This window comes from Oncorhynchus mykiss, chromosome 18 (genome assembly GCF_013265735.2).
Source record: "Oncorhynchus mykiss isolate Arlee chromosome 18, USDA_OmykA_1.1, whole genome shotgun sequence".
Taxonomy (NCBI): Eukaryota; Metazoa; Chordata; class Actinopteri; order Salmoniformes; family Salmonidae; genus Oncorhynchus; species Oncorhynchus mykiss.
The window spans coordinates 58,356,140-58,373,358 of NC_048582.1; the positions used below are offsets into that span (position 1 = coordinate 58,356,140).

Here is a 17,219-nt window from a genome sequence, read left to right on the forward strand (position 1 = left end):
TTCCCACCTGGAAAAAAGGAACACTTAAGTGAGAATGCTGTTCATTGACTACGGCTCAGCGTTCAACACCATATACCCTCAAAGCTCATCACTAAGCTAAGGATCCTGGGACTAAACACCTCCCTCTGCAACTGAATCCTAGGCTTCCTGACGGGCCGCCCCCAGGTGGTGAGGGTAGGTTGCAACACATCTGCCACGCTGATCCTCAACACTGGAGCTCCCCAGGGGTGCGTGCTCAGTTCCCTCCTGTATTCCCTGAGAATCCATGACTGCATGGCCAGGCACGACTCCAACACCATCATTAAGTTTGCAGATGACAACAGTGGTAGGCCTGATCACCGACAACAACAAGACAGCCTATAGGGAGGAGGTCAGAGACCTGGCCGGGTGGTGCCAGAATAACAACCTATCCCTCAATGTAACCAAGACTAAGGAGATGATTGTGGACTACATGAAAAGGAGGACCGAGCATGCCCCCATTCTCATCGACGGGGCTGTAGTGGAGCAGGTTGAGAGCTTCAAGTTCCTTGGTGTCCACATCAACAACAAACTAGAATGGTCAAAACACAGCAAGACAGTCGTGAAGAGGTTATGACAAAGCCTATTCCCCCCAGGAAACTAAAAAGATTTGGCAAGGGTCCTGAGATCCTCAAAAGGTTCTACAGCTGCAACATCGAGAGCATGGTTGCACTGGTTGCATCACTGCTTGGTACGGCAATTGCTCGGCTTCTGACTGCAAGGCACTACAGAGGGTATTGCGTACAGCCCAGTACATCACTGGGGCTATACTGCCTGCCATCCAGGACCTCTACACCAGGCGGTGTCAGAGGAAGGCCCTAAAATTTGTCAAAGACCCCAGCCACCCCAGTCATAGAATGTTCTCTCTGCTACCGCATGGCAAGCGGTACCGGAGTGCCAAGTCTAGGACAAAAAGGCTTCTCAACAGTTTTTACCCCCAAGCCATAAGACTCCTGAACAGGTAATCAAATGGCTACCTGGACTATTTGCATTGTGTGCCCCCCCCCCAACAACCCCCCCAAACCCCTCTTTTTACACTGCTGCTACTCTCTGTATATCATATACTGTATGTATAGTCATTTTAACTCTACATTCATGTACATAGTACCTCAATTGGGCCGACCAACCAGTGCTCTCGAACATTGGCTAACCGGGCTATCTGCATTGTGTCCCGCCACCCACCACCTGACTACCCCTCTTTTACACTACTGCTACTCTCTGTTCATCATATATGCATAGTCACTTTAACCATATCTACATGTACATACTACCTCAATCAGCCTGACTAACCGGTGTCTGTATGTAGCCTCGCTACTTTTATAGCTTCGCTACTGTCTATAGCCTGTCTTTTTATTGTTGTTTTATTTCTTTACTTACCTATTGTTCACCTAATACCTTTTTTTGCACTATTGGTTAGAGCCTGTAAGTAAGCATTTCACTGGAAGATCTAAACCTGTTGTATTCGGTGCACGTGACAAATAAACTTTGATTTGTATACAAATGATAGTAAGGTTTGAAACTGCTATGTTTTAGTCAGACATTATATATATGTTTGGTCTAGATCATCTACTGCATTTATAACCTCCATGTGAAATACATACTCACAAACAACCAAGCAAACAGAGCACTCACTTGTTGTCACAGACAAACCAGGTAAATAAAGTCTTCAGACATGGCTATGAATTATTCCACAAAAATGCAGGTAGAAATACACACGGACAAATACAAACATTACTAAAAGTTAAATGACACAATATCACATGGAGACCCAAACAAAGGCAGCAGGACGGGGCAAGAAGTGGATCCCCATCCTCTGTTTTTCTTGATCAATGGCCGATCAGATAAGAGTTAGAGAAACTGCCTCCATGACGGCTCTCAGCGGCTCTGCTCAGAGCTCCTTTTTATTCAACTGACAGCATTGTTCAAGCCAAAGACAACAAACCCTCCAACTCCAGTTTTTATTATGTGGCTTTAGCATTGCACAACGCTGGAGCGCACACGCACACGCACACACGCACACACACACGCACACACACACACACACACACACACACACACACACACACACACACACACACACACACACACACACACACACACACACACACACACACACACACACACACACACACAAAATTCCACCGGTAGCTAACAGACTCAGATGGTGATAATTTCCGATAGGAAAGTATAGCATGTCATTGACATTTAAAAACCAGCTGGAGAAAAACACATCAAATGTCTCTTTACAAGAGGAAAGTGTGTTCATAACACGTGCCTTTCCTCATTCTAGTCATAAGGGTTGTAATGCCTAGAATACACCTTTCCTCATTCTAGTCATAAGGGTTGTAATGCCTAGAATACACCTTTCCTCATTCTAGTCATAAGGGTTGTAATGCCTAGAATACACCTTTCCTCATTCTAGTCATAAGGGTTGTAATGCCTAGAATACACCTTTCCTCATTCTAGTCATAAGGGTTGTAATGCCTAGAATACACCTTTCCTCATTCTAGTCATAAGGGTTGTAATGCCTAGAATACACCTTTCCTCATTCTAGTCATAAGGGTTGTAATGCCTAGAATACACAGCCCAGACAAACAGTAGAAAACAAATACCTGGTCACTCAGACTAAACTATGATGTAAGTATTTGGTCGGGATGGGGTGTTGGGGGTAAAATGTGGGGGAGGGGAGATTAAGAGAATACTGTCTGGGAGGAAATGTGACCTCTTCATAGAAGTTGCCCTTAGGCACAGATCTAGGATCAGCTTACCCTCCCCAGAACCTAACCTAATCTATTAACCTCCAAACATCAATATTGACCTTAGATCCGTGTCTAGGGACTAGTTAATTCTACTCCCAGAGGGAGACAGAGGGGTGGGGGTGGGGTGACAGGGGCGTGACGAGAGGGGTGGGGAGGTGATCCAGGTGTGTAGTGTCTGCCTGCATTTTTGTGGTCACCGTAGTAACTAAGGGGCTTGTCTGGGGAATAGAGGACTGGAGCCAAGGTGTGTCTCCGACAGAAGGAGCGACAGGCAGAACGGGAGGGAGACTCTCTTTGGCACACTGGGGAACATAACACACCTGTGGTAGCATGCGGTCTGGGACTGTATACAGGAAGATGCTTTCATCATTTGATAACTTGGAAAATGCAAACAAGTACACTGAGGTTTGCTATTGTTGGTAGACTTAGGCCGGAATTCAATGCAAGGTGAATTGTAGCACAGTGCACTGTAACAGACTGTAACGGTCATTTACACGTCACCTGTATAGTGTGCTGCACTATAATCCACCTTCACCAATGTCACCTGTATAGTGTGCTGCACTATAATCCCCCTTCACCAATGTCACCTGTATAGTGTGCTGCACTATAATCCACCTTCACCAATGTCACCTGTATAGTGTGCTGCACTATAATCCACCTTCACCAATGTCACCTGTATAGTGTGCTGCACTATAATCCCCCTTCACCAATGTCACCTGTATAGTGTGCTGCACTATAATCCACCTTCACCAATGTCACCTGTATAGTGTGCTGCACTATAATCCCCCTTCACCAATGTCACCTGTATAGTGTGCTGCACTATAATCCACCTTTCACCAATGTCACCTGTATAGTGTGCTGCACTATAATCCACCTTCACCAATGTCACCTGTATAGTGTGCTGCACTATAATCCACCTTCACCAATGTCACCTGTATAGTGTGCTGCACTATAATCCACCTTCACCAATGTCACCTGTATAGTGTACTGCACTATAATCCACCTTCACCAATGTCACCTGTATAGTGTACTGCACTATAATCCACCTTCACCAATGTCACCTGTATAGTGTGCTGCACTATAATCCCCCTTCACCAATGTCACCTGTATAGTGTGCTGCACTATAATCCCCCTTCACCAATGTCACCTGTATAGTGTACTGCACTATAATCCACCTTCACCAATGTCACCTGTATAGTGTACTGCACTATAATCCACCTTCACCAATGTCACCTGTATAGTGTACTGCACTATAATCCACCTTGTACTGAATCCCTGCCTTAGATATGAATTATGGAACATTTGATAAGATATATTGAATGCATTTAGCCTACAATAACATTTGAGGAAGGTGAAGACTGAACACAAGACATCCACAGTAATACCACCCTTTTCTTCCCATACTGCCTCCCACATACTGACTGCCGAATGAAATGTAATCACAGAGCAACGGATAGAAGACAACACAAAGCTATAACAGACGGCAGATGATTGACAGCCTTACCCTGTGATCCTGACGGAGTGTGTGTTGTGTTTGCGGTAGTGTGGCGGTTTGGTGAAGCTGACATCTGTGTGTTTATAGATCCCACTCTTATAGACGAAGAAGTCCTCATGGACCTCCAGGATGGCTGCAGGATACACAGGAAGAAAAACACAAGCTAGATGAACTGGAAACACAGAAACACACTTTATACAGGCAGACAAATCTTTGGCTTCTCAGATGGTTACAAAAAGGCCACATTATACACAGAAGATCTCTGCTAAACATAGAATCAAGATGTTTACCTGTCTCTCTGTGACCCCCAATAACTTTACAATGAAGTTGACTACAAATTAGAGCTGGGACGATGAATCGAAAATGATTGACAGCGACCATGCCGATCACTTATCACAGGCATTTTGCTGATATCGTTTATTACGATAAGTAGCCTATACTAGAGAAATGTGAAGTTTGAAATTAAAGAAGTTTGCTAATATTGGTGATTGGCTACAACCATCAATCTAGTAGTAGTAGTTGAAAGTATCATTTAAAAAGCTATTGTGCACATTAATGTTATACACTTATCGTTCTATTTATGATTATTGCATTGTTTTAGGCAATTTATTGCAACAAGCTTTTTTTTCCCATATGGCACAGCTCTACTACAAATATAAAGTTGCCAATTACAGCCTTATTGTAGCAGCTCTCGGTGGTGGTAGGAAGAGTAGACCAAAGCGCAGCGTGGAAAGTGTTCATGATTATTTTATTCAAGAAACACTCAAACAAAATAACAAAAGCGAAAACGGAAGCGTACAGGCTAAGACACTAAACAGAAAACAAGATCCCACAACCTAATGGTGGAAAAAAGGGCTGCCTAAGTATGATCCCCAATCAGAGACAATGATAGACTCTGATTAGGAACCACATTCGCCCAAAAACAAAGACACAGAAAACATAGAATTTCCCACCCGAGTCACACCCAGACCTAACCAAACATAGAGAATAATAAGGATCTCTAAGGGCAGGGCGTGAAACTTATTCTAAAATGGATTGAAAAATATATATACAGTACCAGTCAAAAGTTTGGGAACACCTATTCATTCAAGGGTTTTTCTTGATTTTTTACTATTTTCTACATTGTAGAATAATAGTGAAGACATCAAAACTATGAAATAACACATATGGAATCATGTAGTAACCAGAAAAGTGTTTATTTGAGATTATTTGAGATATTTGAGATTCTTCAAAGTAGCCAACCTTTGCCTTAATGACAGCTTTGCACACTCTTGGCATTCTCTCAACCAACTTCATAAGGTAGTCTCATGGAATGCATTTCAATTAACAGGTGTGCCTTGTTAAAAGTAAATGTGTGGAATTTCTTTCCTTCTAAATGCGTTTGAGCCAATCAGTTGTGTTGTGACAAGGTAGGTGTTGTACACGAGCAATGGACTTTAGACCAGTGGAAATCTGTCCTTTGATCTGATGAGTCCAAATTTGAGATATTTGGTTCCAACCGCTGTGTCTTTGTGAGATGCAGAGTAGGTGAACGGAGGATCTCCGCATGTGTATTTCCCATCTTGAAGCATGGAGGAGGAGGTATGATGATGTGAGGTGCTTTCCTGGTGAGACTGTCTGTGATATATTTCTAATTCAAGGCACACTTAACCAGCATGGCTACCACAGCATTCTGCAGCAATATGCCATCCCATCTGGTTTGCGCTTAGTAGAATATAATTTGTTTTCAACAGGACAATGACCCAACACAACTCATTTAAGGGCTGGCTATTTAACCAAGAAGTAGAGTGATGGAGTGCTGCACCAGATGACCTGGCCTCCACAATCACAAGACCTCAACCCAATTGAGATGGTTTGGAATGAGTTGGACCGCAGAGTGAATGAAAAGCAGCCAACAAGTGCTCAACATATGTGGGAACTCCTTCAAGACTGTTGGATAAGCATTCCAGGTGAAGCTGGTTGATAGAATGCCAAGAGTGTGCAAAGCTGTCATCAAGGTCATCTCTGGTCTGATGAAACTAAGGTTGAACTCTTTGGCCTTAATGCCAAGCGTCACGTCTGGAGGAAACCTGGCACCATCCCTACAGTGAAGCATGGTGCTGTGGGTACAGGGACTGGGAGACTAGTCAGGATCGAGGGAAAGATGAATGGAGCAAAGTACAGAGAGATATAATATGTCTGTTTTTTATTTTTAATACATTTGCAAAAACAATCTAAAAACCTGTTTATGCTTTGTCATTATGGGGTATTGTGTGTAGATTGATGAGAGGGAAAAAAAACAATTTAATCAAGAATGGAATAAGGCTGTAGCGTAACAAAATGTGGAAAAAGACAAGGGTACTGAATTCTTCCCGAATGCACTGTATATCATTAAATATGTTGAAATAAATGTAATGTTCAATTGAGTTCTCGTTTGCAAATTGTAGGCTACTGTCGGTAATAATGCTTAAATTCAACAACGCACTTAGGGAACTTTCTCTCTGCGTGGTGTTTTGGGAAACGTGTGATATAAATCTCCAGCCGCTGAAGGGACGATGCGTCGTAAGCCGAAGTTCCATCGCGATCGGGAAACCAGGCCTTGGACGCCAACATCAGGAAAAATCTTTCTGTGCTGAATGTGCAACCATATTGTAGCGAACGGTGGGGCAAGGACGTGAACCTGGGTAAATAATATCCTTACTTCTTCTGAGGACAATTTGCAATTTCCCCCTGAGTAGAACACACCCAAACATCAGAGTACAATTGTAGTGTCGGGACTCTCTGATCTGGTGCACTGGAAACCCATTAGAGCTAAACTCCCTGTGACTTTCTCACTAGAAACCCCACGGGGAAAAACAATTTGGAACTCTCGCTGAGTAATACCCACATTTGGAGGACTACCTGTTCTTACTAGGTTACCGTTCTCTTGTTCTCTTATTGCCAATAAACAAGGACACACACTCCTCTATGGCAAGGCAACAAAAGAAATTCAAGGGAAAAAGAAAGGACAAGTTGTCAGCAGGCCAATGTTTCAGTCCTGCTGTTTGCAGCAATACATCAAGGCTGGAACAGGCTCAGGCTACTTCTGTACAACCACACGTACACACAAACACGTGCACACACATAAAGGTATACAGTGTACTAACACTCACACAGTCTACATTCCACTGTCTATTTGTCATTCTCTAAGTCTCTCTTCCTTTCAATCTCACTTTCTATGCATTTCACTCTCTCCATCCAAACTTCTGAGGAATTTTTAATTGTTTCGGACAACCGTGTATAATGAATAGCATCAGGTGACCCAGATCAAATTGAGTCTGAGGTCACAGACATCAGTCAACATCACAGTTCTTTCAAAGGTCAAATTCCCTACCTGAGGCCTCACCTTGTTACACTTTACACTTTTCACTGCTTGTGAGGCAGTGTGAAACATGTGTTAAGAACTTCTCTCTGTTCTACAAAGAGAGAGGGAGCTCAGACATGTCTGTTTGTGAATACTAGCAGATGCTTGGTGATGTTAACTATTTTCAGCCAGGTGTTTTCCAGGTAACACATTCGTCTCCAAAGTAATTGTATCTTAGGACATTGTCTACAAATCATCAGTCCAACAATGTCCAACAATGGCATGATAAATCCGAGTTATAGCCAAACATCTGATACACATCCTCTCATACCCAATTTTTCTCCAAGGAAGCCAAGGCGGTCTTGCCCATTTGAATTCATTCAGAAAACCAAGAGATGGCTTTGAGCACTACAGCATACACATATGGTTCCAGTATCTCATAATTGTACAGTTGCCGATGGCAATTGCATGCACGCGCACACACAGTAAGTCACCATCACTAGACCATCCTACCTTGCACTGGGCCGTTATCCATAATCTCCTTCATGATCTCCTTCTCCTGTGAAGAAGTGAGAGATGGACAGAACTGTGATTAGATGAAAGGAAAGAGATGGACAGATCTGTAATTAGATGAAAGAGACAGTGGAGGGAATATCAACATAAATCTGTAGATAATACAGTACATCTCTCGGTGACTTGAGAGGTTATAGAGACAGATAAATATGCTGTAATGATTTCCAACATTAGGCATAATTTAGAATGATTGATGGTGAGAGGTAATAAACCACAGGTAGGCTGTAGCTCAGTGAGTCTACTTTGATTAGGATATGGAACAAGTGGGTGCATGTGGGTTCTCTAAGTACACATGTACTCTGGAAACAGTTAGGCTACCTCCTTAATGACACCCTATTCCCTACATAGTGCACTACTTTTGACGAGGGTCCAGGGTGCTATTTGGGACACGGACTTAATGTAACAGATACGGGCTTTCCAGTTGATCTACTGTAGCTCACTCCAGTAACAATCCCTGCTGCTACCCACTCTGTCTCTGATCAGTTGAGAAATCTGCTGTGTTCAAGTGTAAACCGGAAAATAGGCCCTACAGGTGAATGATGTTGAGGGCTGATGTTGCCCAGAAGTTATCTAACTTTAGCCTACCATTTAATATCTACACTACTCTCTCTCTTTCTGACACATGGAAATTGAAAGGCCTGCATCACAAGGAATTCATTTATGAGCGAGCAAACGGAGACTTCTGTACTTTCTCGATGGTAGAGAAAACACATTAAGACAAATACGTGAGAGAGATTATGGGCTAATGTAGCGTGAGGAATTCAGCCACCTGTGTACGGAGCTCATGCAACATACATTACCATGTTTATGGAGGATTACAGTGTATGTTTTGCAAGTGGTGATAAACTGATGTCAGAGGTACACATCCCGTGGAGAGGTGTTGGACATGATGTTTTGATAGTGGTAATAGTGTGTGTGTGCGTGCGTGTGAGTGTGTGTACATACGTTTGATGAGAGCCTGTAGGGAGGTGTAGACTGGTAGATGTCATTGTGGTAGGTGTGTGTGCTGGGGCAGCGTGCAGTAGCCTGTCTCTTCCCTCTGCCCACAGAGCGACTCTGCATCATACAGCGGCCCACCTCTGCTGTCGTCTGCTGGGGAGCAGAGAACGGGTAGCACTCCTCTGTCACCACACTAAGAGAGAGAGAGAGATGGAGACGGATAGATGATGAGAGATAGATGATGAGAGATAGAGAACATAGCGTATTCAATAAATCATTAACTTAAACTGACCCTTCATTTTATCATAAGGAAATATTGTGCCTGGTGTCATAGTGAAATATGTCCTACCCTCTGCGTCTCAGGTACCACCAGGCTCCGTCGATACGTCCTCCAGCACAGCCCCCTTGGTTGCGTGTGTCACAGGAAATTAGGTTCTGGGGCGACAGCTGAGGGGTCATGTGACCCATCGACTGGATGGAGATTCGATCCGATGCCACCGCTGAGCAATGGAAAGTGCGATAGAAAGAAAGATTGTTTTATGACCAGTATTTTGCAATATTGCTACATTTTCTTTACCCACATTTACCAGTATTTTACCAAAGTTCCAGTAATTCACCAAAATACCAGTATTTTACCTGTATTCTGCTAGCATTTTACCAGCCTTTTGCCAGTATTTTATCAGTACTTTGTCAATATTGCCAGTATTCTGCCAGTATTTAACTAGCATTTTGTGCCTCACCTGCAGTGGAGAAGGCCCAGGAGGCAGCGCAGTTGCCCTGGTCCAGAGGTTCATGGATCTTTCCAGGCCACTTCTCTGCTGCATTAAAATACTGAGGCAGACGGTCATTCTGAGTATCCATATTCATCTGAGCATGGGGATAGCGAGGAGGAGGAATTAGCTAATGTGCAGTCTCAATCCTGTTTAAATGTACTTGACCACCTTGATGTTTTATTTGGAATTGGAATTTATGGAATTTATTATTACTCCCAAAAACCTACAGTAGGTGTTCCAGCGGCCAGACGGCAAGAGACTGACCCACCAACAGCAAGAGGAGGCTGACAAACCAACAACAAGAGGAGGCTGACTGACAAACCAACAACAAGAGGAGGTTGACAAACCAACAACAAGAGGAGGCTGACTGACAAACCAACAACAAGAGGAGGCTGACTGACAAACCAAAAACAAGAGGAGGCTGACTGACAAACCAAAAACAAGAGGAGGCTGACTGTCAAACCAACAACAAGAGGTGACTGACAAACCAACAACAAGAGGTGACTGACAAACCAACAACAAGAGGTGACTGACAAACCAACAACAAGAGGTGACTGACAAACCAACAACAAGAGGTGACTGACAAACCAACAACAAGAGGTGACTGACAAATCAACAACAAGAGGTGACTGACAAATCAACAACAAGAGGTGACTGACAAATCAAAACAAGAGGAGGCTGACAAACCAACAACAAGAGGTGACTGACAATCCAACAACAAGAGGTGACTGACAAACCAACAACAAGAGGTGACTGACAAACCAACAACAAGAGGTGACTGACAAACCAACAACAAGAGGTGACTGACAAACCAACAACAAGAGGTGACTGACAAACCAACAAGAGGGGGTGACTGACAAACGAACAACAAGAGGAGGCTGACAAACCAACAAGAGGTGACTGACAAACCAACAAAAAGAGGAGGCTGACAAACCAACAAGAGGTGACTGACAAACCAACAAGAGGGGGTGACTGACAAACGAACAACAAGAGGAGGCTGACAAACCAACAAGAGGTGACTGACAAACCAACAACAAAATGAGGCTGACAAACCAACAACAAGAGGAGGCTGACAAACCAACAACAAGAGGTGACTGACAAACCAACAACAAGAGGAGGCTGACAAACCAACAACAAGAGGAGGCTGACAAACCAACAACAAGAGGTGACTGACAAACCAACAACAAAATGAGGCTGACAAACCAACAACAAGAGGAGGCTGACAATCCAACAACAAGAGGTGACTGACAAACCAACAACAAGAGGAGGCTGACAAACCAACAACAAGAGGAGGCTGACAAACCAACAATAAGAGGAGGCTGACAACAACAAGAGGAGGCTGACAAACCAACAACAAGAGGAGGCTGACAAACCAACAATAAGAGGAGGCTGACAACAACAAGAGGAGGCTGACAAACCAACAACAAGAGGAGGCTGATAAACCAACAAGAGGAGGCTGACAAACCAACAACAAGAGGTGACTGACAAACCAACAACAAGAGGAGGCTGACAAACCAACAACAAGAGGAGGCTGACAAAGCAACAATAAGAGGAGGCTGACAAACCAACAAGAGGTGACTGACAAACCAACAACAAGAGGTGACTGACAAACCAACAAGAGGTGACTGACAAACCAACAACAAGAGGTGACTGACAAACCAACAAGAGGTGACTGACAAACCAACAACAAGAGGTGACTGACAAACCAACAAGAGGTGACTGACAAACCCAACAACAAAAGGAGGCTGACAAACCAACAAGAGGAGGCTGACAAACCAACAAGAGGAGGCTGACAAACCAACAACAAGAGGAGGCTGACAAACCAACAAGAGGAGGCAGACAAACCAACAACAAGAGGATGCTGACAAACCAAACAACACGAGGATGCTGACAAACCAACAACAAGAGGAGGCAGACAAACCAACAACAAGAGGAGGCTGACAAACCAACAAGAGGAGGCTGGCAAACCAACAACAAGAGGCTGACAAACCAACAAGAGGAGGCTGACAAACCAACAACAAGAGGAGGCTGACAAACCAACAAAAGAGGAGGCTGACAAACCAACAACAAGAGGAGGCTGACAAACCAACAACAAGAGGAGGCTGACAAACCAACAACAAGAGGAGGCTGACAAACCAACAACAAGAGGTGACTGACAAACCAACAAGAGACGAAGACAAAACAACAACAAGAGGTGACTGACAAACCAACAAGAGACGAAGACAAAACAACAACAAGAGGAGGCTGACAAACCAACAACAAGAGGTGACTGACAAACCAACAACAAGAGGAGGCTGACAAACCAACAACAAGAGGAGGCTGACAAACCAACAACAAGAGGTGACTGACAAATCAAAACAAGAGGCTGACTGACAAACCAACAACAAGAGGTGACTAACAAACCAACAACAAGAGGAGGCTGACAAACCAACAACAAAAGTAGGCTGACAAACCAACAACAAGAGGAGGCTGACAAACCAACAAAAGAGGAGGCTGACAAACCAACAACAAGAGGTGACTGACAAACCAACAACAAGAGGAGGCTGACAAACCAACAACAAGAGGAGGCTGACAAACCAACAACAAGAGGTGACTGACAAACCAACAAGAGGTGACTGACAAACCAACAACAAGAGGTGACTAACAAACCAACAACAAGAGGATGCTGACAAACCAAACAACACGAGGATGCTGACAAACCAACAACAAGAGGAGGCTGACAAACCAACAACAAGAGGAGGCTGACAAACCAACAATAAGAGGAGGCTGACAAACCAACAAGAGGTGACTGACAAACCAACAAGAGGTGACTGACAAACCAACAACAAGAAGTGACTGACAAGCCAACAACAACAACAACTTCCTAATGATGCTTTTGTGTGGAGCGTGCTCAGCGCATTGTGATTAATTATCCACAATAGGACTTTCATGAATGTAAATACAGTAAGATGACTGTGTAACACATGCAAATCATTGGCAAAAGTCTGTTAAGTTATTCCGGTAGAGATGACTGATTCACAGACGATTAGGACCATTTGGCCTAATATCAGATTCTGACGTTGTTCCCAACATAGTTCACTACTTTTCCCAGAGCCCTATTGAACCCTATGGAGCCCTATGGAGCCCTACTGAACCCTATGGAGCCATTTGGAGCCCTATGGAGCCATATGGGGCCCTATGAGCCCTATGGAGACCTACAGAGCCCCATGAGCCCTACGGAGCCCTATGGAGCCCTACAGGCCCTGGTCACAATTAGAGCACTATATTGGGATGGAGACAGGCCAGGTATGGAGGTGGGAGGCATGCTTACCCTGCAGGTAAAGTTGAAGTCGGAAGTTTACATACCCCTTAGCCAAATACATTTCAACTCAGTTTCACAACATCTAAAATGAGTAAAAATATCCCTGTCTTAGGTCAGTTAGGATCACCACTTATTTTAAGAATGTGAAATATCAGAATAATAGTAGAGAGAATGATTTAGTTCAGCTTTTATTTTTTTCATCACATTCCAAGTGGGTCAGAAGTTTACATACACTCAATTAGTATTTGGTAGCATTGACTTTAAATTGTTTAACTTGGGTCAAATGTGTCGGGTAGCCTTCCACAAGCTTCCCACAATAAGTTGAGTGAATATTGGACCATTCCTCCTGACAGAGCTGGTGTAACTAAGTCAGGTTTGTAGGCCTCCTTGTTCGCACATACTGTTTCAGTTCTTGAGGTCAGGGCTTTGTGATGCCAACTCCAATACATTGACTTTGTTGACCTTAAGCCATTTTGACACAACTTTGCTTGCAAGATTGCTTGTGGTCATTGTCCATTTGGAAGACCCATTTGCGACCAAGCTTTAACTTCCTGACTGATGTCTTGAGATGTTTGCTTCAATATATCCACATAATTTTCCTACCTCATGATTCCATCTATTTTGTGAAGTGCACCAGTCCCTCCTGCAGCAAAGCACCCCCACAACATGATGCTGCCACCCCCGTGCTTCACGGTTTGAATGGTGTTCTTCGGGTTGCAAGCCTCTCCCTTTTTCCTCCAAACATAACGATGGTCATTATGGCCAAACAGTTCTATTTTTATTTCATCAGACCAGAGGACATTTCTCTAAAAAGTACAATCTTTGTCCCAATGTGCAGTTGCAAACCGTAGTCTGGCTTTTTTTGTGGCGGTTTTGGAGCAGTGGCTTCTTCTTTGCTGAGCGACCTTTCAGTTTATGTCAACATAGGACTCATTTTACTGTGGATATAGATACTTTTGTACCTGTTTCCTCCAGCATCTTCACAGAGTCCTTTGCTGTTGTTTTGGGATTTTCGCACCGAAGTATGTTCATTTCTAGTAGTCAGAATGCGTCTCCTTCTTGAGCGGTATGGCGTCTGCGTGGTCCCATGGTGTTTATACTTGCGTACTACTGGTTGTACAGATGAACGTGGTACCTTCAGTCATTTGGAAATTGCTCCCAAGGATGAACCAGACTTGTGAAGGTCTACAATTTTTTGTAGAGGTCTGATTTCTTTTGATTTTCCCATGATGTCAAGCAAAGAGGCATTGACATTGAAGGTAGGCCTTTAAATACATCCACAGGTACGGCTCCAATAGACTCAAATTATTTCAATTAGCCTATCAGAAACTTCTAAAGCCACAAAGGCACAGTCAAGTTAGTGTATGTAAACTTCTGACCCACTGTCTGTAAACAATTGTTGGAAAAATTACTTGTGGCATGCACAAGGTAGATGTCCTAACCGACTTGCCAAAACTATAGTTTGTTAACAAGAAATTTGTGGAGTTGTTGAAAAACGAGTTTTAATGACTCCAACCTAAGTGTATGTAAACTTCCGACTTCAACTGTATGTAGCATTAGAGCATTATGCATTGAACTCTAGCTCTGTTTAGACATACCACACCTGCTGGTACGGCCTAACATTCCTCCTGTTAATATCTCAACTATTATCCCCAGACAAACACCTGATAGAAAATCTACAAATGTGTGTGTGTGTGTGTGTGTGTGTGTGTGTGTGTGTGTGTGTGCGCGCGCGCAAACGCTGTAGGTCAGAGTCCAAACCATACCTCGGAGTCACTGATGTGTTTAGAGATAAGAGGTATAAGAAATTGGAGACAATTCTGCCTGTGCATGCGTGTGTGGCAGCAACCCCCCAGGCCTCAGTTAGGACTGGGCCTGTCCATTACCCAGTAGAAAGACTGTTAGACATGTGGGGACTCAGCTGGGAGACAGACAGAACAGACCGAGAGATTTATGAATAAGCTCTCCTGCTTAAATCTGTCTCCAGGTACAGGTAAGGGCATGTTGGGAGGAGAGGGACAGGTGGATGAGGGAGTGGTGGGTTGGAGAGAATAGAGTTGAAGGGAGGAAGGGATGGGGGATTGGGGGGTTGGAGAGAATAGAGTTGGAGGGAGGAAGGGGTGGGGGAGTGGTGGGTTGGAGAGAATAGAGTTGGAGGGAGGAAGGGGTGGGGGAGTGGTGGGTTGGAGAGAGTGTACTTGAAGGGAGGAGGGGGTGGGGGAGTGGGGGGTTGGAGAGAATAGAGTTGAAGGGAGGAGGGGGTGGGGGAGTGGGGGGTTGGAGAGAGTAGATTGAAGGGAGGAGGGGGAGTTTGGTCTGGAGGATGTAGGGTGGGAGAGGTGGGGGATAGGGATTGGGAAGGGTAGCACGGAGAGCGGAGAGTCAGTATGTTGTGTTGTCTAAAAGAAGATGACTCTACCCCATCCTCCACCTCTATCCTCTACCCCATTCTCTCCACCTCTATCCTCTACCCCATCCTCTCCACCTCTCTCCTCTACCCCATCTTCTCCACCTCTATCCTCTACCCCATCCTCCACCTCTATCTTCTACCCCATCCTCTCCACCTCTATCCTCTACCCCATCCTCTCCACCTCTATCCTCTATCCTCTACCCCATCCTCCACCTCTATCCTCTACCCCATCCTCCACCTCTATCCTCTACCCCATCCTCTCCACCTCTATCCTCTACCCCATCCTCTCCACCTCTATCCTCTACCCCAACCTCCACTTCTATCTTCTACCCCATCCTCCACTTCTATCCTCTACCCATCCTCCACCTCTATCCTCTACCCCATCCTCCACCTCTATCTTCTACCCCATTCTCCACCTCTATCCTCTACCCCATCCTCCACCTCTATCCTCTACCCCAACCTCCACTTCTATCTTCTACCCCATCCTCTCCACCTCTATCCTCTACCCCATCCTCCACCTCTATCCTCTACCCCATCCTCTCCACCTCTATCCTCTACCCCATCCTCCACCTCTATCCTCTACCCCATCCTCCACCTCTATCCTCTACCCCATCCTCTCCACCTCTATCCTCTACCCATCCTCCACCTCTATCCTCTACCCCATCCTCCACCTCTATCCTCTACCCCATCCTCTCCACCTCTATCCTCTACCCCATCCTCCACCTCGATCCTCTACCCCATCCTCCACCTCTATCCTCTACCCCATCCTCCACCTCTATCCTCTACCCCATCCTCCACCTCTATCCTCTACCCCATCCTCCACCTCTATCCTCTACCCCATCCTCCACCTCTATCTTCTACCCCATCCTCTCCACCTCTATCCTCTACCCCATCCTCCACCTCTATCCTCTACCCCATCCTCCACCTCTATCCTCTACCCCATCCTCCACCTCTATCCTCTACCCCATCCTCCACCTCTATCCTCTACCCCATCCTCCACCTCTATCCTCTACCCCATCCTCTCCACCTCTATCATCTACCCCATCCTCCACCTCGATCCTCTACCCCATCCTCCACCTCTATCCTCTACCCCATCCTCTACCCCATCCTCCACCTCTATCCTCTACCCCATCCTCCACCTCTATCCTCTACCCCATCCTCCACCTCTATCCTCTACCCCATCCTCCACCTCTATCCTCTACCCCATCCTCCACCTCTATCCTCTACCCCATCCTCCATCTCTATCCTCTACCCCATCCTCCACCTCTATCCTCTACCCCATCCTCCACCTCTATCTTCTACCCCATCCTCCACCTCTATCCTCTACCCCATCCTCCACCTCTATCCTCTACCCCGTCCTCTCCACCTCTATCCTCTACCCCATCCTCCACCTCGATCCTCTATCCCATCCTCCACCTCTATCCTCTACCCCATCCTCCACCTCTATCCTCTACCCCATCCTCCACCTCTATCCTCTACCCCATCCTCCACCTCTATCCTCTACCCCATCCTCTCCACCTCTATCATCTACCCCATCCTCCACCTCGATCCTCTACCCCATCCTCCACCTCTATCCTCTACCCCATCCTCTACCCCATCCTCCACCTCTATCCTCTACCCCATCCTCTA

The 17,219-nt window shown here is 45.1% G+C and overlaps 1 protein-coding gene across 3 annotated transcripts in view; it reads right to left on the reverse strand.

Moving 5' to 3' along the window:
- Positions 1–17,219, reverse strand: part of LOC110496601 (tubulointerstitial nephritis antigen-like 1) — a 63,409-nt gene that overhangs the window by 6,613 nt on the left and 39,577 nt on the right. For all 3 annotated transcript variants that reach the window (XM_036953358.1, XM_036953359.1, XM_036953357.1), the window contains 5 exons: positions 9,847–9,973; positions 9,456–9,606; positions 9,113–9,299; positions 8,108–8,153; positions 4,282–4,405 (listed from right to left, as the gene is read on the reverse strand). In XM_036953358.1, the coding sequence (XP_036809253.1) occupies positions 4,282–4,405; positions 8,108–8,153; positions 9,113–9,299; positions 9,456–9,606; positions 9,847–9,973 (635 nt within the window). The remainder of the gene's footprint in view (positions 1–4,281; positions 4,406–8,107; positions 8,154–9,112; positions 9,300–9,455; positions 9,607–9,846; positions 9,974–17,219) is intronic.